Genomic DNA, 19,337 nt, shown 5'->3' with positions numbered 1-19,337 from the left:
ACTCTCACGTCGTCGAACCTGACCAGATCCTCCTGCTGCCACCTCCCAACCCCTCGTTCGCCTGACACTCATCCTGAGTGATCGCACGGCGGCGCTTGCTTGGGGAAAGCCTCACAGGCTTCCCCAGAAAACCGTCTGTGGTATAGGACCTCCGATGTCATTCCGCAGGGAACCCTAGAATCTTCCACCTGTCCTCAAGGCTCGTCGCAGTGTTCCTCTACTCCCCACATATGGTAACATCTTTTGTTCCCCGTTTTCTCAGGGTTTCCTCATATCACCTTCCCACACTACGCAAAATATCCACTATCACACCCCCCCCCCTCCCCCCCCCCCCCCCCCCCCGAGATAGGGTTTCTCTGTGTAGCTCTGGCTGTGTCCTGGTTCTTGCTTTGTAAACCAGGCTGGCTTCAGACTCATCGAGATCCTCCTGCCTCTAGCAGCTGAGTGCTGGGGTCAAGGGTGTGTGCCACCATTGCTGAAACACACCCCTTTTGGGGTGGTTTTATTTGTTCGTTTTATATATATATATATATATATATATATATATATATATATGTATGTATGTATGTATGTATGTATGTATGTATGTATGTTTGTTTGTTTTGCTTTCTCTGATGGCTTTCTATTCAAGGGGCTCTTTGGTAGTTTCGTGAATAAAAGAAAGCCCCAGGCTCCTTTTTTCCTCCCCTAAACTGGGAAGAAAAAAACAGGATTCCGCTCACCCCTTAAAACTGAGAGGGGTGGGCTGGAGAGATAGCTCAGCTGCTGTTCCAGAGGCGCTGAGTTTAATTCCCAGCAACTGCGTGGTGGCTCTCAACCATCTGTAATGGGATCTGGTTTTCTCTTCTGGTGTGCATGAAGACAGAGCACTCATATACATAAAATGAATCAATCCTTTTTTTTTTTTTTTTTTAATTGAGAGGGGAGTGTTCAATTGGTAGAGAGCTTGCCCGTCAGGCACAAAGCCCTGAGCTCTGTCTGCAGCATGTGGGAACTGATATGACCCCCAGCACTCTGGCTGGGAGAGCAGATGGCCAGGGTCTCAAGATCACACTCTTCTTGGAGATGTGAGCCACGGGAAGGAAGCAAAACTAGCTGATGAAGGAACTTAGCGTGTTCTGTGTGGCATGCCTCACGGGACATTGCTTGTGGAATTGGGCTGCTGTTTCTTCTAAAATAGCCACAGGAAGGGTCTAATTGTACTCAGCATTCATATACTTTTTTTTTAAGGCTTATTATCTTGTGTGTGTCAGTGTTTTGCCTTCTCATACATCTGTGCACCACATGTATGTCCCGTGCCCAAGGAGGTGGGGGACTCTATGGATGCTAGAAATTGAACCTGAGTCCCTTAGCAAGAACACACACCCCACCCCACCCCCACCCCCGCCCTGGCTGTCCGGGAACTCTCTTTTATAGACCAGACTGGCCTCACAGAGATCACCACCTCGCCCAGCTAGAAGCGCTTTTACCCACTTTCCAGCCTCAGGCTTTAAATCTTTTTATTTCATTTATTTTAAAATCTTTTATTTATATGGTGGTTTTGCCTGCCTATGTGTGTGCTTCACAAGGGTGCAGTACCGGAGGAGGTCAAAAGAGGGCAGTGGAGCCCCTGTAACTAGCGTTACAAACGCTTGTGAGCCGCCATGTAGGCGCAGGTCAACAATCCCCGGATTGTTAGAGCAGCTGGAGCTCTTAGCATGCAGCCTCTGCCTGTCAGGGGCACTTAGGGGTGATCGTCAGGCATCGTGGCACGTCATCAGGAAGCACACCTGTAAAGACGCCTCCCTGAAGACATGCTACCTGTTCTCCGAGTCCCAAGGTACCTGGCGACACCAGAAAGGTCACGTCCTGAGGTGATGACGAACTTCCCACACACGAACAGAACAACTGTTCTCCAAAGGGCCACACACTGTAATTATCAACCAGAAAATCTAGCCAGTTCCGCACAGCCCCACATATCTGTTTATTGGTTGCTTAGTTTGGGGGGAGGGGTTCCAGGGTGGTGGAAGTGGGTGAGGCTGCTCTGGTATGTGGCGCTGGAGGTCAACACTGATTGTCCACCTTTGTGAGGAGGGTTGCATGTGCAGGCATGATGTGCCACAGCGGGACATCCTAGTCTGAGGCAGTCTCTTTCTCCGTCTGTTTTTACTACGTACTGTGGTCTTTGTTTGTTTTGAGACAGGGTCTCCCTGTGTAGCCCTGGCTGGTCTGCAGCTGGCTGTGTACCTCAGACTGGCAGCAAACGCCACAGAGACGCTTTTGATGCTGCCTCCCCAGTGCTGGGCTTAACGGCGTGCCCCACCACACCCGGCTCCTTAGCTTCTCTTTAATTCTTGGTGTGTCTATAGATGTGTGGATGCATGAGCCCATGCTGGCTACCCCTGAACCTACAGCCGGCCCTGGTGAGCAGCCCAGTGTAAGTGCTGGGAACCTAACTCAGGTCCTGTTTAAGAACAGCATGTGCTTCTCACTGCTGAGTCGCCTCTGCAGCCACTCTGTTAGTTATCATTTATTAGGCCAGGGACACATTACTGGGAGGTCAGAGAATAGCTTTCAAGAGTCATGCTTTCTACCACGTAGGTCCCCAAGCATTAAACTCCAGCCACGCAGCTTAGCCAAGCACCTTTTCACGGAGCCGTCTCTTTGGCCCTGTTTTGAATTTTGTGATGTTTTGTTTATATGTATAAACATATATGAATGCATAACATTTTTATTTTTTATTTAAGTTTTACTTTTATTTTGTGTATGTGGGTGTTTTGCCTACATGTGTATCTGTACACTGTAGGCATGCAGTACCCGTGGAGGTCAGAAGAGGGCTTCTGAGCCAAGTGTGGAAGCACACGCCTTTAATCTCAGAACTCAGGGAGGCAGAGGCAGGCAGATCACTGTGAGTTTGAGGCCAGCCTGATTTACAAAGCGAGTCCAGGACAGCCAAGGCTACACAGAGAAGCTGTGTCTCAAAGAAGAAAAAATAAAAAGAAGAAGAAGAGGGCTTCTGATCCCCAGAACTGGAATAAGAGAGGATTGTGTGCTGCCATGTGCATGCTGGGAATTAAACCCAGGTCCTCCGGAAGAGCAACAAGTGCTCTTAACCTGAGCCATCTCAGCCCCTCTCTCTAACCCATCTATAAAAGTCTGTCTATCTATCTATCTATCTATCTATCTATCTATCTATCTATCTATCTATCTAATTTATTTGAGACAGGGTTTCTCTGTGTAGCCTTGGCTGTCCTGGAACTCACTATGTGGACCAGGATGGCCTGGAATACAGAGAGCCTTTGGCCTCTGCATACTGAGCGCTGGGATTACAGGTGTGTGCCACTGTGCCCCGTGGAGAACTTTCTTGACTGCCGATTGATGTACGAGGACTCACCGTGTGGGTGGGGCCATCTTAGGTAGCCAGTCCTGGGCTGAGCAGAGGCTAGGGGCCAAACCAGAAGCAGTTCTTCCTGGCTGCAGGTTCCTGCCGTGAGTCCTGTCCTAACTTCCCTTGATGAGGGGCCTGGATGTGTAAGCTGAAACTTGATTTTTTTCCTCCCCAAGTTGGTTTTGTTCAAGATGCCACAGACCAGCACAGCAGCAGAGAATACAGACTAGAAGAATGACTTTGCTTGGAGTTGCAAATCCCAGCAACTTCTGCCTTCTTCCTGGCTCAAGGGTTCCTACGTGTGGACCTCAGAGCCCGGCTCTGATTTGGTGCTTCTCTAGACTGGGTTGGAGATGACCTCAGCCCTCAGGGCATGGTGGCTGGCTGTGCCTGCTTGAAGGTCATAGCCCATTCCAATGCTTAGTCAAGGAGGGGATGTGTGTGTGTGGGCCTCGGTGGTGACAGCTGTTTGGGCCGAGTTTTTCACTCTACACAAGCTGCATTTTTTTCTTTCTTTTTGGTATTTTTGCTTTCATTTTGCTGCCCAGCATGGGTGCTGGGACTCAAACCTGGGTCCTTTTTGATTAGCAGTGTGCTCTCTTGATGGCTGGGTGTCTCCCCCACCCATTTGCTCTCCCCCCACCCCCACATGTGAGTGTAAACTTGCTTCATAAGTGGCATGCCGTTGGCGAGTGGCCCCTGATTCCCTGCTTTGTTGCTGGGTGGGCTTCTGCTGAGGAGACCCCATCAACACGCCATCCTCAAAATCATCATCGAGAGCGGTCAAGGCGGTGCAGCCCTTAACCCCAGCACCTGGGAGACAGCTGCAAGTGGACCTCCGAGTCTGAGAGTCCATGTAGCAAGTTCTAGGCCATCCAGAACTACATAGTGAGACTCTGTCTCAAAACAAAAACAAAACTTGGTCTAGGTGGGACACTCAGGAAGGCAGAGGCAGAGGTGAGTCTCTGTGGATTCAAGGACAGCCTAGTCTACACAGAGAAACCCTGTCTTGAAAAACCAAAAAGAAAAAAAGAAAAGACAAGAAAGAGGTTGGAGTGATGTCTTAGAGCTAAAGAGCTGGGCACCCGTACTGGGTGGCCTGTGGTAGAACTCTCTGCCTAGAACCCTGAAGTGAGGGGCTGAGGGTGCGGCTGGGCAGGGTCCGTACACAGCACCTTCGAGACTTCCGGTTAGCTCCAGCACAGTAAGGAAGAGGGAGAAAGACAGGCAGGCAGAGAGAGTAGGCCGCATCTCTCATTGGCTTCACTCCTCTATCCAACTACCTTACTTGTCTTTTTCTTCTGTACGTGCCTACCCACATGAACTGAACCCGAATCATCATTACCTCTCCCCTGGATTATAGCCAACGCCTTTTGCCTAGCATTCCCTAATGCTCGTCTGTCCCCAGCCAGGCCTGTTGACCTAAGGTCATAGCCTCATGAACTTTGAGGTTTAAGTCTGACTCCCAACCACACACACACACACACACACACACACACACACACTGGCTGATGAATTTATTTCTCTATGGCCATGCTGGGGGTTGAGACTAGGGCCTTGCATAAGCTCAGCCCACGCTGTGTCAGAGCTCTGCCCCCCCCTCCCCCCCGCCGCATTAGCTACTTACAGTTCTTTCCTTTATTGTGACCAACTAGGTTGGGGCTTTTTTGGTTGTTGAATTTTCAAGCCTGGTCTGGACTACCTGAATGCCAGAGGAGGGTACCAGATTCATTATAGATGGTTATGAGCCAACATGTGGCTGCTGGGAATTGAACTCAGGACCTTTAGGAAGAATAGTCAAGTGCTCTTAACCTCTGGGCTACCTCTCCAGCCCCCCGTTGTTGAATTTTCAAGACAGGGTTTCTTTGTGTAGCCTTAGCTGTCTTGAAACCAAATCTGTAGACCAGGCTGGCCTCAAACTCACAGAGATCCACCAGTCTACCTCTCATGTGCTATGACCAAAGGTACGTGCCACCCTCACCCCGATCACAGCCGGGTTTTTCTTTCTCATGTTAGCATATGTGTGCACATATAGTGTGTGTGCAGGCACACATATATGTTTCTAAGTGTGTTTGGGTGCTTTTCTGTGAGGCCTATTTGACACTGGCCTGTTTTCATCCCTCCCCACTTTACCTTCCCAGGCAGAGTTCTCCTGATACAGCTAGTAGAGTTGGTGGGCTTGTGCTTGGACCTTCCCATCTCTGGGCTGGGATAACAGGCCACCAGCTGGGTGTAGGGGATCCAGTGGTGAGATACCCCCCTTGTGTGGTAAGTGGATAAGCACTGGGCCATCTCCCCAGCCCCTGAGTTTTGTTATTGTTTTACTTAAAAACAAGATCTTGGAGCCAGGTGTGGTGGCACAGGCCTGTAATCCCAGCACTCAGGGACACAGAGGCAGGCAGATCTCTGTGAGTTTGAGGCCAGCCTGGTCTACAGAGTCCAGGACAACCAAGGCTACACAGAGAAATCCTGTCTCAAAAAAAAAATCAAAACAAACAAACAAAACCACAAAATAAACAAACAAAAACCAAGATCTTGGGTTGGCAAAATGGCTGAGCAGGTAAAGATAGCCACTAAGCTTGACCTGAGCTTACTCCCAGGTAGAACTGACTCCATCAAGTTGTCCTCTCACATATATATCCTGTGTGTATCTATCTGTCTGTCTCTCCCTCTCTCTCTCTCTCCTCTCTCTATCTCTCTCTCAGACTAAATAAAAATTAAAAATCAAATTAAATGAGAAACATGTTTTCAGCTAGGGGTGGGGTGGCGGCGGCAGCGAACGAACACCCCTTTAATCCCAGCACTTGGGAGGCAGAGGCAAGTGGATTTAAGAGTTTGAGGCCAGCCTGGTCTACAGATCAGTTTCAGGACAGCCAGGGCTACACAGAGAAACCCTGTCTCAACAACAACAACAACAACAACAACAAAAAGGTCCAAGTAGCAAGCAAGGGAAGCCCAGTTTGATCCTCAGCCCCATAACCACCCAGGCATGGTGGCGCAGTTGCCATCCTAGTTCAGGGGAAACAGCCCAGAGGATCCCGGAGGCCTGCTAGCCAGCTCCATCTTATCAATTAGCTCCAGGTCCTAGCAGATCATATCTCAAAAAGCACTGTAGACAGTTCCCAAGGAGTCACATCTGAGGCTGAGCTCTGGCCTTCACACACATGTGTGTGCCCACACTCATGAACACACCCTAGCCAAAAGACTGGAGGGCGGTGAGTTGGGAAAGGGGCTTGCTACCAAACCTGATAGTTTTAAGTTTTATCTTTATGACCCATGTGGTGAGTGAGCCGACTCCTATAAACTGTCCTCTGACCTCTATCCACACACAGGCCATGACACACCGATGCCAACATACATACACACACACACAATAAAGAAATGTGAAAAACATACTAGGAGCCAGGCCGTGGTGGCGCACACCTTTGATCCCAGCAGTCAGGAGGCAGAGGCAGGTGGATCTCTGAGTTTGAGGTCAGCCTGGTCTACAGAGAGAGTTCCAGGGCAGCCAGGGCTACGTAAGGAAACATACCGCACACACGATCCCATAAAACGTGGGAAACTTAATTTTGTTAAAGGGAAAATGAAAGTGAAGTCAAGCAGTGGTATATACATAGACCCAGCACTCCAGGGGCAGAGGCAGGCGGACCTCTGTGAGTTCAAGGCCAGCCTGGTCTACAGAAGGAATTTAAGGATATAGCCAGAAGTACACAGAAAAACCCTGACTTGAAAGTCACTAAAACAATAAAAAAGGAAAGGAAAGGAAGAAGAAAGAGAATGTAAATGCTTAATTGATATGTAAAGTGAAGAAATTATTTTTAAAAAAAGAAAGAACATGCTTATCTTTGGGGCTGAGGGTGTAGCTCGGGGCTAGAGCACATTTTTAGTGTGCAGCAGAGCCTGGGGTCAAGCCCTAGCATGAAAAAACAAGTCAGCAGCTTAAAATTGGCCCTTGTCGCTCCAGCCGCTGCTGCAGGCAAGCTGCACAGCGGAGGTCCAAAGTCTCCACCGATAACAACCAGCAAGAGCTCCTGATCCTGAAACCCAACAGCCTCCTGAGTCAGAGACCTTGACCTGAGAGTGAGGCCTGGATCGTCCATGGTGCAGATCGCCCAACTGAACGAGAGGAACCGCACGGAGAGGTTCATCTCCTCAGCCGTGCGCTCAGTTCTGGAACCTCCACTGCTGTGCACAGGGACTTTCCTTAACTTCCCTTACCCACATGCTGAGTAGAAACAAAGACAGCACGGAGTGGCCTGCTGTGGCCTGACGACCTGAGTTTGACAGCCAGAACCCATTCGGTAGGAGGAGAGACGTTCTCTCTGGCGTCCGCCCAAGTGCCCTGTGTGCTTGCACCCCCGCCTCTCAGGCACAAGCCAGTGTAATCAGAACACTAAGAAGGAAACATCAGAAATGCTAAAAAGGCTGCCCCGGTGACATCTGTGGGGTTCCTCGTGGCTTCCCACATGGAATCTTCCCTTTCTACTTTCTTCCCGACTCTGCAAACCAAACAAACGGTGCTACCAGACATCCTGACCCTTGTACAAATCCTCCTTGCTTCCTTCTCCCTCTAAAAACTTTTTTTTTAATGTGTGTGTGTGTTCGTGCTTTTGTCATAGGTACCACGAGCATGCAGGTGCCCATCCAGGCCAGAGGGCATCAGATCCCGCAGCACTGAAGTCACAGGTAGTTGTGATGTCAGTGCATGGAGCTGCTGAACCGGGGTCTTCCGCAGGAGCAGAAGGTGCTCGTGTGTGTATTTTCCCACTTTTGAGTGTTTTTGAGAGGTGGAGACCAGAGGAGGAATGCTGGTGTTTTCTTCTAGCACCCCCTCCCCCGGCCTCTCCCTGATCCTAACATTTACCATTTCAACCAGGCTGGCTGGCATTGTCTCTGCCCCCAGTGCTGGAGTCACATGGTGCAGCTGGGACCTGGCTTTGACACGGGTGCTGGGAATTTAGACTCATGTCCTGTTGCTTTTAGAGTGAGCACTCCTAGCCAGGCCTTCACCGGAGGGTTCTAGGGCAGGGACTCACTATTGGATTTCTGTCTTTCTCTTCTTCTGTTTGTTTTGAACCAGGGCTCTCTATGAAGAACAGGCTGGCCCCAAACTCAGAGAGATCCACTGCCTCTGACTCCCAAGTGCTGGGAATGTACACTGCCACGCCTGGCTGCAAGGGCTCTATGGCGCTTCATTTCTAGCTTTATTTATTTATTTATCTATTTATTTATTTGTTTGTTTGTTTGTTTGTTTATTATGTATACAGTGTTCTGCCTACATATAACACCTGCATGCCAGAAGAGGGCACCAAACCTGATTAAAGATGGTTGTGAGCCACCATGTGGTTGCTGGAAATTGAACTCAGAACCTTTGGAAGAGCAGCCAGTGCTCTTCACCTCTGAGCCATCTCTCCAGCCCCATTTCCAGCTTTTTGAGAGACTTTTACTTACATACAGCTTTGAGTGTCTGTGCGTTTGTGTGCAGACACCTCACAGGAGGGAGCGGCATCAGAGCCTGCTCGTTATGAACCGGGCAGCACATGCTCCTCACCATTGAGCCACCTCTCCAGCCTAATGTATCACTAGTTTGCTGTTAGGCAGGGTCTCACCATGTAGCTAAGGCTGGCCTGGAACTTCTGTCGACAGGGCTGGAATTCAGAGATCTGCGTGCCCCTTCCTAGCACCAGGATTAAAGGTGTGTGCCACCACACCGAGCTCCATATATATATGAGAGAGGATCTTGCTGTGTAGCCCAGACTGGGCTTGAAGTGACAATCCTCCTGCCTCACATTCCCAGCACTGGGGATACAGGCTTGTATTATCATTCCTAGCTGTACTTTACATATGAAGACATCTAAGGACCCTGAGTTTGGTGGAAAATTACCTGGCCATTTTTCCTAAACGTAAGAAAAATTACTTTTATATTTTTAGGTTTGTATGTGTACCTCTGTGTGTGTTTGTTATGTGCATGCCACACGTGTTCAGTTGCCTTCAGAGGCCAGAAAAGGGCATGGCATCCATTGGAGATGGAGTTACAGGTGTTTGTGAGCCACCCAACATGAGTACTGGGAAACTAAAGTTGGGTTTCTGGAAAAGTGGCAAGTGCTCTTAACTGCTGAGCAATCGCCTGCTCCTGAAATGTGTTGACTTGGCCTCATGGAGCCCAGTATAGCTTCCAACAGCATACTTAGCTGAGGACGACCTCGAACTTCCTTTATTCTGTGCTGTTAAAAACATTCCCAGGAGCAGGGCATGGTGACACATGCTTTTTCATTTGCTTTTTTGTCTTTTTTGCTATTTGGGGTTTTTTGTTTTGTTTTGTTTTTTCTTTGGGACACAGTTTCTCTGTATAACAGCCCTGGCTCTCCTGGAACTTACTCTGTAGACTAGGCTGGCCTCAAACTCAAGGAGATCTGTCTGCCTCTACCTCCTGAGTGCTGGGATTCAAGGGGTGCACCACCACTGACCAGCCACTGCTCTTATTTTTGAGACAAGGGCTCCGGTAGGCCAGGCTGCCCTTGAGTTGGCGAATGTACTCAAGCATGCTCCTGAACTTGCCCTCCTGCCTCTGTCTCCTGCTGCGTGGATAACAGGTGGGGCCCACCATGCCTACTTTATGAGTGCTGGGATGCCAGGGCTTCAGACATGCTGGGTTAGCTCTCTACCCCCTGAAGGTCCCAGAAATCCTCATTTTCCTGTGTGGGTAAAAAAAAAGGACAAGTGGGAACCAGGCTTGGTAGTGTACAATCATAGTCCTAGCACTCAGAAGGTGGAGGCAGGAGGGAGGATCATGAGTTCAGGGTCTGAACTGAAAGCCATCCTGGACCACATGAGACCGTCTCAAAATCAAGCAAAATACAGGAGGCCCCCGGAGAAGTGGCACAGAAGTTAGGTCACTGGCTTCCAGTGCACCCGAAACTGGCAGATAACTGTGAGGCCCGAGAGGGAGATGTCCTATATGAGCAGAATGCACAAAGGTAAGCGGAGACGACAGCGGGTTTCTAATTCCAGCCCCATCAAGATCCGAGTGCATCTCAATACAAGAGCTGCCTCTCCCTGAGGGATTCCAACCACTCTCTGAGGGCCTGTGTACAAGACACCTTTTAATCCATTCTTTATTTCCATGGGAAAGTTACAGGGTTACTTAACAAAATAACTGTCCAGGGCATAGAGGCCTGGTGGCTTGTCCCTGGGGACCACAGCTTCAGAGAGAGCCTCCGCCCCGTTGCCTCACCTGATCCCTTCTTCCCCTTGTCCCTTGGAACTGATCACCAAGTTGCAGGGGCCTCCTGCTTTGCCTGTCCCCTCTTCAGGGGATATGGGTGCTGCTGGGGCTCCCTCCCCAGGCGGGGGTCCAGGGGCCTCTCACCTGTGTGGGGGCCCTCCCTACCCCATCCTAGGCAGGCAGTCTTGGATGCTCCAGGGACTATGACAAATGGGCACATGGAGCTCAGTTCTCATCTTCCACAATGTCATTTACAAGGCATCCCAGCCCCCTTCCTGGGGAGTGAGGTTTTGTTTGCTGCCTCTTCTGTTCCTGTATTTTCTGTTTGTGGGTTGTGTTTTTTGTTTGTTTGTCTTCTTCTTCTTTTCTTCTTCTTCTTCTTCTTCTTGTACAAAGACAGCAGTGGTCTGGATGGACTTTTTTTCTTTCTTGTTGTCAGTGCTCAGATAACCCAAGTGCTTCAGCAGGTACAGTTCTGTTGATCAATTTGCTTCCGACAGGGTTCCATAGTTACAGCAACTCCCACCCCGCTGCGGCCAGATGTCATACGGGTCACTTCGCTCCAGGTGTCAGTGTCTGGGTCATAGCATTCCACACTGTCCAAGAAAGTGTGGCCATCGTAGCCTCCTGCAGGGAAGGGGAAGAGGGCGGTCACCTCCCTCAGAAGGCCCGGTCCACCGCGGGGGAGGGGGGGGAAAGGCCGCAGGAAACAGGAGGGAGGAGCCACCTGCTTGTAGTGGATAGAATGAGGTGGAATGTGGCTCGGGGTAGCCCTCCGGCCTTAGGTGGGGGGGGGGAGGGGGGTGCAGGGTGGAAAGCGTTGTAAGGATGGGTGGGGAGTGGCTCCGTGGTAGAGCCACTGCCAGAACCTCCCAGTAAGGTGTTGGGGCATGGCACAATTACAGAAGCTTGCCAAGGGCTCAGGAGTTCCCAAGCGTCTATCCCAGCACCAACACTTGAGAAAGGCAAGATACAGAGAGACAGAGTTTTTTCCACCCTGACCCAGCCTCCGAGGGCCTCACCGAGGACGTAGATCCTGCCCTGGTGCACGGTGATCCCCAGCGCACTCCGGCGATGCTTCATGGGGGCCACGAAAGTCCAGGTCTCCGTCTCCACGTCATAGCGCTCCACGCTGTTGAGCTGGTCCTGCCCATCGTAGCCCCCCGCTGCATAGATACGGTTGTGCAGCACACAGACCCCTGAACGGAAGTGCACAGTGGGAGTCGCTGTGAGACCTGGTCTGTGGAGGAGCTCGGTAGCCACCGCCCTCCCCTCCGCCACTTGAGAAGATGAGGCAGGAGGATCAGGAGTTCAAGGCCAGCCTCAGTTACATAAGAACTTTGAGGGCAGCCTGGGTTACTTGTAGCTGTGACTCAAACAAATCAAAACCAGCGGGAAGGGAGGAGGCTTGATGCCTGGAGGACCTTCAGGGAGGAGATAAAGGGCGCTGGGCGGGGCCTTCCCACCCGCCCCACTCACCGGCCCCACTTCGAATAGTGTTCATTGGGGTAATCATCCGCCACTCATTCCTCTCCGGATAGTAGCATTCCGCCGAGCTGAGCCGGTTGGTCCCGTCGAAGCCCCCCACAGCATACAGCAGTCGGTTGAGCACCGCCACGCCCACGCCGATCCTCCGCGTCAGCATTGGCGCAACAAGGTGCCACTCATCCCGCTCGGGCTCATATCTGCAGAGGACAGAATCACATGTGGTTGTCCAGGGGCCACAGCTGGCCTTCCTTACAGCAAGGCCCTCCATCTACCAGCACTTTTTTATTCTCACTACTTTTTTGGAGATAGGTTCTTGCTGTGTAACCCAGGCTAGCCTTGAATTCTCATGGTCCTGCTTTGGCCTCCCCAGTATGGGGATGAGAGGCCTGCAGCACCGCTCTGATTTCTTTACTTCTCTCAAGAAGGGTGCAGGTCAGCAGCTCCGTTTTGTTTCCAAGGAGGAAACTGAGGCCCCCAGTCATCAGTTATGAAAACGTCAGCAAGTCCCCTAACTCTCAGCAGCTTTCCCCTTCAGGGTGGTAGCACCCGCCTGCTTCACCCCTGCTGGAGCCCACGGCTACACACCACAAGTAAGATTTGCACTGGAAATGTGGGGGAGGACATCCAGGGTCACCACGGAACATCTGGGCAGATGTTCCACTCCAGAACCCCAAGGGAGCTAACTGGTTCTCCCAGACGGTTCTCCTCCAAGCAACATGGTCAGAGATGGGCGAACTCGTACCAGGGCCCAGCAGCAGCCCGTCCTACCTGTGTTCTTGGAGTTATTAATATGCCCCTGTCCTTCTTGAGAGTGGCCGCTCAGGGTGCCCACGCAGGCCGTGCCCTGCCGGCGCCTGCATCCCACCATCCTATTCACAGACCACACACATTAGAGGCCCCTAGGGCATTTGTTTAAAATTCCATTTTCAGGTTGGGGTGGGGTTAGCTGAGGGCAGAGGGCTGGCCTGGTATGCAGAAATTTCTAGGTTCAATTCCCAGCACCACAAATGGAAAATGTTCAATATTTCTCATTTTCCTACTGCAAGTCCTAAATTTGGGGGGGGGGGGGGGGGAGGCAGTTGTGTCTTCAGACAGGGTCTCTTGTATCCCAGGCCGTAGATAGCCAGAGATGATCGTGAATTCTGATCCTTCTCCCTCCACCTCCCAAAAGCTGGGAGGACAGGCCTGTGTGCCACCACACCAGGTTTGGGAGGTGCTGGGACGCGCTTCCGGAACCCTGGGCAAGCGCTCTGCCACCTGAGCCACACCCCCAGCCCTTTCTTTCTCTCTCTCTCTTCTGGCAGTGCTGAGACAGAACCTGGAAAGGGATTCCTGCCCCCCAACTGATCTACACCGGCTTAGAGGATGCGGGCTAACGATACACTGTCAGCCCTACCCAACCCACAGGCCGGGCGCATCCCCATCGTCCCTAATGTGCGCAGACGATGGCTGTAGGTTTGGCACAGCCCCCCCAGCCCTTGACCCTCCGGATGAACCTCCCAGCGCTCGACCTCGGGTGGAGGGCGCGGGCAGGTGGCGTCCCTGGGTCTGCGGTGCTCACCTCTCCACACTGTTGTGGTGGGTGCAGCCATGGGAGCCCCCGACCGCGTAGATGTGGCCGTCGATGACCCCCACCCCGATGCGGTTGCGTGGCACGTTCATAGAGGCGCAGGGCGACCACTGGTTGGTCATGGGGTTGTAGCAGTCCAGGGCGCTGGAGTCGGTGTTGCCGTCCGGAGAGTTGTTGCGGCCACCCACGGCGTACAGCAGCCCACCCACCACGCAGCCAGCCAGTCCGCTGCGGGGCACCTGCAGGTCAGCCAGGCGCAGCCAGGAGCCGTCGCTGGGGTTGTAGGCTTCCAGGTAGCTGAGCGACTGTCGGAAGTAGCCGCCGGCCGTGTAGATGAGGCGGCCCACCTTGGGCGCCCGGCAGGGCACGGCCTGCGTGGGCTTGTGCAGCGTGAGCTCCTGGAAGATCTGCACCAGGTAGTCCTTGCAGCGTGCATCAGCCTGCAGGATCTCGCACTTCTGCAGCTGCGTCTGCAGGAAGCGCGGGGTGAGCGCGTGGCAGCGCACGGCGCGCAGCAGCGCCTGCACGTAGAAGCGCCGCTGCGGGCAGTCGTACTTGACCCAGTCGATGCATGCGTGGAACACCTCCGACTCGCAGCGCACGTTCAGGTCGTCGCGGCTGATGAGCGTGGCCAGCTGGCAGTGCGACAGGTTGAAGAACTCCTCCTGCTTGGCCACCTGCAGGGGGCGCCGGTGAGAGGCTGAGCGCGGGGGACGCCCTCCTGGCCCGCCACCCATACAGTGGGGTCTCTTCAGGCTTCTATATTGGTTTTGGTTTTAATTATATCTATAGCTAGGCGCAGTGGCACACGCCTATAATCTCCTATCCCTCGGGAGGCAGAGGCAAGAGGATGTCTGAATTCAAGGCTAGACTCTGGTCTACACAGCCAGTTCCAGACCGGCTAGGACAACGTAGTAAGATCCTGTCTCAAGGGGGCTGCAGAGATGGCTCAGTGGTTAAGAGCACTGACTGCTCTTCCAGAGGACCTGAGTTCAATTCCCAGCACCCACATGGAAGCTCACAACTGTCTGTAACTCCAAGATCTGACACCCTCACACAGAGACACATGCTGGCTAAATACCAGTGCACATAAAATAAAAATAACTAATTAAAAAAAAAAAAAAAAAAAAGATCCTGTCTCAAAAATAAAGAGGGCTGGAGAGATGGCTCAGAGGTTAGAACGGTTGCTGTTCTCCCAGAGGTCCTGAGTTTAATCCCCAGCAGCAACCCCATGGTGGCTCACAATCATCTATACTGAGGTCTGATGCCCTCTTCTGGCGTGCAGGTGTACATGCAGTCAGAGTACTCAAATACATAATATAAAAAAGAAATCTTTAAAAAAATACAATAAAAATTTTAATTAATAAAAATAAAAATATAGCTGGGCAGTGGTGGTGCATGCCTTTAGTCCCAGAACTAGGCAGAGTTCAAGGCCAGCCTGATCTATAGAACAGCCAGTGCTACACAGAAACCCTGCCATGAAAAACCAATAAATAAATAAATAAAATGAGAGATGGGCAGTGTTTGAGCTTGGCACTTTTTGCAGCTATTTTATAGAAATATTTTTGCAGATATTTGCAGAAATATTTTATAGAAATGAGATGAGGTATGAGAGAACTTCAAGTGACCACGAGGCCCACATCAAATCTTCCCACTTGCGTATCTGACACATGAGAATTTTGGCTTCCAGACAAGCCTAGGCTACGAAAACCCACCGTCTCAAAAAGCCAAGAGATAAACAAAATACACTTATGTGGGTCGATATTGACCTTACACTGCTTGAAGGATGTGTGTGTGTGTGTGTGGTGTATGTTGAAGAACTGTCCTGGAACTCCCTATGCAGGGCAGGCTGGCCTCCAGCTCAGACCTGCCTGCCCCGCACTGGGGTTAAAGGTGTGCACCACCCCTGGTTTATGTGAGGTGGGGACGGAACCCAGGCTCCATGCACGCTGGGCAAGCGCCCCCCCTACGATGTTATGCACCATGCCTAAGCCGTGACTGCCGCCCTTCCTGTGAGGTCAGGCGTGGAGCTGCCCACCTAAGGGTGACACACGGTGTTCAGAAAGCTTGAGAGCGTTTCAGACTTGGGGTTGGGGTTTGGTAATATTCAGAATGCACTGGCATGTCTGGGGCTGTCATGCTGCTGACTGGCTTTTTCCAAGGGCTCTCCTGTTACTTTCCCTTACAGACTTCCTGCCCTGAGAAATGAAAATGAAAGCAACATTATGTGAGCCCAAGAAAACCCAAGCAAGGCTGGAGCTCGCAGTTCCCAGACTGCATGCATGAGGTTGGTGGATACTGCTGACTGCATGTTCATATAGCAACGCACTCTGACCCCCTTTTGTAGGGGAGGGGAGGTCAAGTCAGAGTTTTTCTGTATAGTTCTGGCTATCCTACAGTGAGTCCACTGTATAGATCAGGCTGGCCTCGAACTCAAATCTATCTGCCTGCCCCTGCCTCCTGAGAGCTGGGATTAAAGGTGCACCCCTCTTTTGTAGACAGAGTCTCACTGTGTAGTCCAGGGTGGCTGGAACCCTCAGTGATCCACCTGCCTCTGCCTCTAGAGTCCTGGGACTAAAATCACCGGCCATCATGACTTTTGACCTCAGAGAAAGCAAGCTGCCGAAGCCCTGTGAGGCATATCTTCACCTGGTCCTAGGGCCTGTCTGCATTTGGATTTGGGGCTCAGAACTTTAGTCTGCAGCCCAGCAATGTGGCTTGTTCTGCTAAGCCGATGATCTGAGGTCAAGCCTAGAAACAGATACTAAGGTAGCAAGAGAGACGCAACTCCTGGAGGTTACCCTTTGACCCCACACAAGGTTAGCCTGTCCATGCGCACTCACAAATAAGGGAAAAATAATAATTGTTTTTTAGAGTCGGGTGTCAGCTGCCCATGATCTCAGCACTCAGGATGTGACAGCAAAGACAGGAGTTAAAACACAGCTTCAGGCTGGAGAGGTGGCTCAGAGGTTAAGGGCATGGTCTGCTCTTCCAGAGGTCCTGAGTTCAGTTCCCAGCAACCACGTGGTGACTCAGAACCATCTGCAATGAGATCTGGTGCCTTCGTCTAGTGTACAGGTGTACATGCAGGCAGAACATTGTATGCATAATAAATTAAATCTTTAAAAACAAAAACAAACAAACAAAAAAACCCCACAGCTTCAACTGCCGGGCACGGTGACGCACAGCACACCTTTAATCCCATAGGCAGGTGGATCTCTGTGAGTTCGAGGCCAGCCTGGTCTACAAAGTAAGTCCAGGACAGCCAAGGCTACACAGAGAAACCTTATCTCAAAACTGCAACCCCTCTCCCACTAAAAAAAAAAAAAAAAAAAAAAGCAGGCCACAGGGGTGCACACCTATAATCCCAGCACTCAGGGAGGCAGAGTTCTCTTGAGGACAGCCTGGTCTACAAAGTGAATCCAGAACAGCCAAGGCTATACAGAGAAACCTTGTCTCAAAAAACAAAACAAAACAAATTACATAATTAAATAAATAAAAACCTTCCGCTAAAGAAGACTGTCAAAAAAAAAAAAAAAATCAAATTCTAAGGCCGGGGTTCAGCTGGTAAAGAGCTTGGCTAGCAAGCCCAAAGCCCTGGGTTCCATCCCAGCACAACTTAAGTCAGTTGTGAGGGAGAGCGTCCTTAACGACAGTACTTAGGAGACCGAGACAGGAGAATCAGAGGTTTAAAGTCATCCTCAGGCACAGAACCAGATCAGGGCCAGCCTGGGCTACACGAGACCCTATGGCAGAAAAGGAGGAAGGAAAAACAAAATGCCAAACGGAAGGTTCCCTCCAGCCTTGAATGATTGTCCGTTCTCAAGGGCACAAGGGCCACGCTGGCCTGTCCCAAACCCCAGGCCTCACTCACCTCCCCGAAGTGCATGTAGATATACTCCCGGGCCCGCTGGTGCAGTTCAGTGCAGCCGATCTGTTCGGCGAAGTTGGCGATGCCGATGGCGTTGCTGGGGTCCAGCTGCTGCACGAGGAAGTCGCTGCAGGCTCGGACCACGCTGTCGATCTGGTACATGACCGCCCCGTTCATGACGTGCAGCACGCACTTCTCGCCCACGGAGATGGAGGCCGTGTAAGCGAACTCGATCAGCCGCTCCATGACTTTCGGGTGGATGCCCTCGATGGACACCACCTCCATGCCCTGCTCCCGGAGCCCGTTGGTGAACATGGCCTTAAAGACCGGGCTGGAGGAGGCCAGTACCACCTTGTGAGCCATGAACTGGGCGGCCGGGATGTCCTCATATTTGACCTGCAGGGTCACGTCGCAGAGCTGCTGGCTTAGCCGAAGCTCGTTCATGATCCCGAAAGCCTGCTTGGTGTGGTCCTCTAGCGTGTAGCTGAAGGTGCGGTTCCCGTCCTGCGAGGGCGTCACCTCGGCCTTGCACTCCGGGGGGGCGTACATCACGGGGCACTTTGACCACAGGGGCAGGAACTGGCTGCTGCGGGGAGGCCCGCTAGGCTTGGGTTCGGGCTGCATGGGGTTCCTGGTGACAAGGTACAGTTCCACCACTAGCAGTTAGGGTCCTGGAGGAAGGTAAGAGGACAGGGCTGGGAAAAGGCCGGGGTCCACCTGACCCTGCCGCGCGCTCTCTCTCTCTTTTTAAACAGGGTCTTAGATAACCCAGGATGGCCTCAAACTCACTCTCTAACCAGGCTGGCTCTTGAACTACTTAGATCCTCCTGTGTGCCGTGATTACGGTATGTGCCACAATTCCCGTTGCTAAGACTAAGCAAAGCTCTCCGGAGCAGTTTGCCGAGCCGAGTAAACTGGACACGACACGCCCGGCTCCATTCAAACGAACGTCTCCCTAACTCGCTAGCCCGGAGGCTCCTCTGAGAAACAGGTCACGTCATGTTCCTTTCCTGCTCAGCGTTACCCAGTACCTTTTACGGAGCCCAAGAGTAGAAACCCAGCTCCTCGACGGCCTGCAAAAACTGGGCACCGCCAGCTCCTTTCCTAGCCATCCTTCCCTTCCTCCAACACAGTCAAATTCTTTTCAACACCTCACCAAAATGTACAGAGCCTGCCAAGTGCGGACTAGGAGCTGTCTGAGCTCCGGGGACACAGCAGGAAAAGACAGAAAAGACCTGAGAATAAAGCAAAGCCTGTCCAGATAGCATTAAGCGCCAAAATCCTGGGGACACAAAGTGTGCAGCATCTGGGACACCCACGGGGAGGGATTCGGGAGACCCTGGGAGCCCCGGGACCGTGGGGACGAGTTATGTTGTGAAAAGGAAATGTGGAGAGCGAGGGGGTCGGCAGCTGCTCCCCGGGTTCTGGGGCTCGGCCTGGGGTCGCGTCCCCGCCTGTTGTGTCTCTTAAAAGCACCGTGGGCGGCTGGGGGGGAGGGGCGGTGAGGGAGCGACTGTCACGCGTGACCACGCCGCCGGGGCTCAGGCCTGGCAGGGCGCAGGGGGCTGTGCGGCGGCCGCCCGTCCCCGGCGCCGGCCAGGGCGGCCTCCCCACCGCTCGGAGGCGCAGCCCGGACGCCTGCAGGGCCCGCGGGGCCTGGTCCCGGGCCGCGGCCCCGAGCGGCGCACTCACCCCGCCATGGCCGCGTTCCGCCTCCGCCTCCGCCGCGCGGGTCACCGTGACTAAGCACAGCGCGCCACCCTGTCACAATAAGAGTCCCGGGGCGCCGGCCGCGGGCGACCCCGGCCCTCCGCCC

General features: G+C 52.3%; 1 protein-coding gene across 2 annotated transcripts in view; it reads right to left on the bottom strand.

The window, feature by feature from the left end:
• Positions 1–10,457: 10,457 nt before the first annotated feature.
• Keap1 (kelch like ECH associated protein 1) overlaps positions 10,458–19,337 on the bottom strand; it is a 9,706-nt gene continuing 826 nt past the window's right edge. The window contains exons 1-6 of one of the 2 annotated variants that reach the window (XM_055601419.1): positions 19,214–19,328; positions 17,525–18,192; positions 13,642–14,327; positions 12,072–12,277; positions 11,615–11,791; positions 10,458–11,219 (exon numbers count right to left, since the gene is read on the bottom strand). In XM_055601419.1, the coding sequence (XP_055457394.1) occupies positions 11,053–11,219; positions 11,615–11,791; positions 12,072–12,277; positions 13,642–14,327; positions 17,525–18,145 (1,857 nt within the window). In that variant the 5' untranslated portion in view covers positions 18,146–18,192; positions 19,214–19,328 and the 3' untranslated portion in view covers positions 10,458–11,052. Of the gene's footprint in view, positions 11,220–11,614; positions 11,792–12,071; positions 12,278–13,641; positions 14,328–17,524; positions 18,193–19,213; positions 19,329–19,337 lie in introns of those variants that run through there. The other variant, XM_055601421.1, reaches the window with a different exon arrangement.

Source organism: Psammomys obesus, unplaced genomic scaffold (assembly GCF_907164565.1).
Source record: "Psammomys obesus unplaced genomic scaffold, mPsaObe1.curated_primary_1811, whole genome shotgun sequence".
Lineage (NCBI taxonomy): Eukaryota > Metazoa > Chordata > Mammalia > Rodentia > Muridae > Psammomys > Psammomys obesus.
The sequence above is the reverse complement of the archived record's forward strand: the minus strand, read 5'-3'. Positions and strand labels throughout refer to the sequence as shown.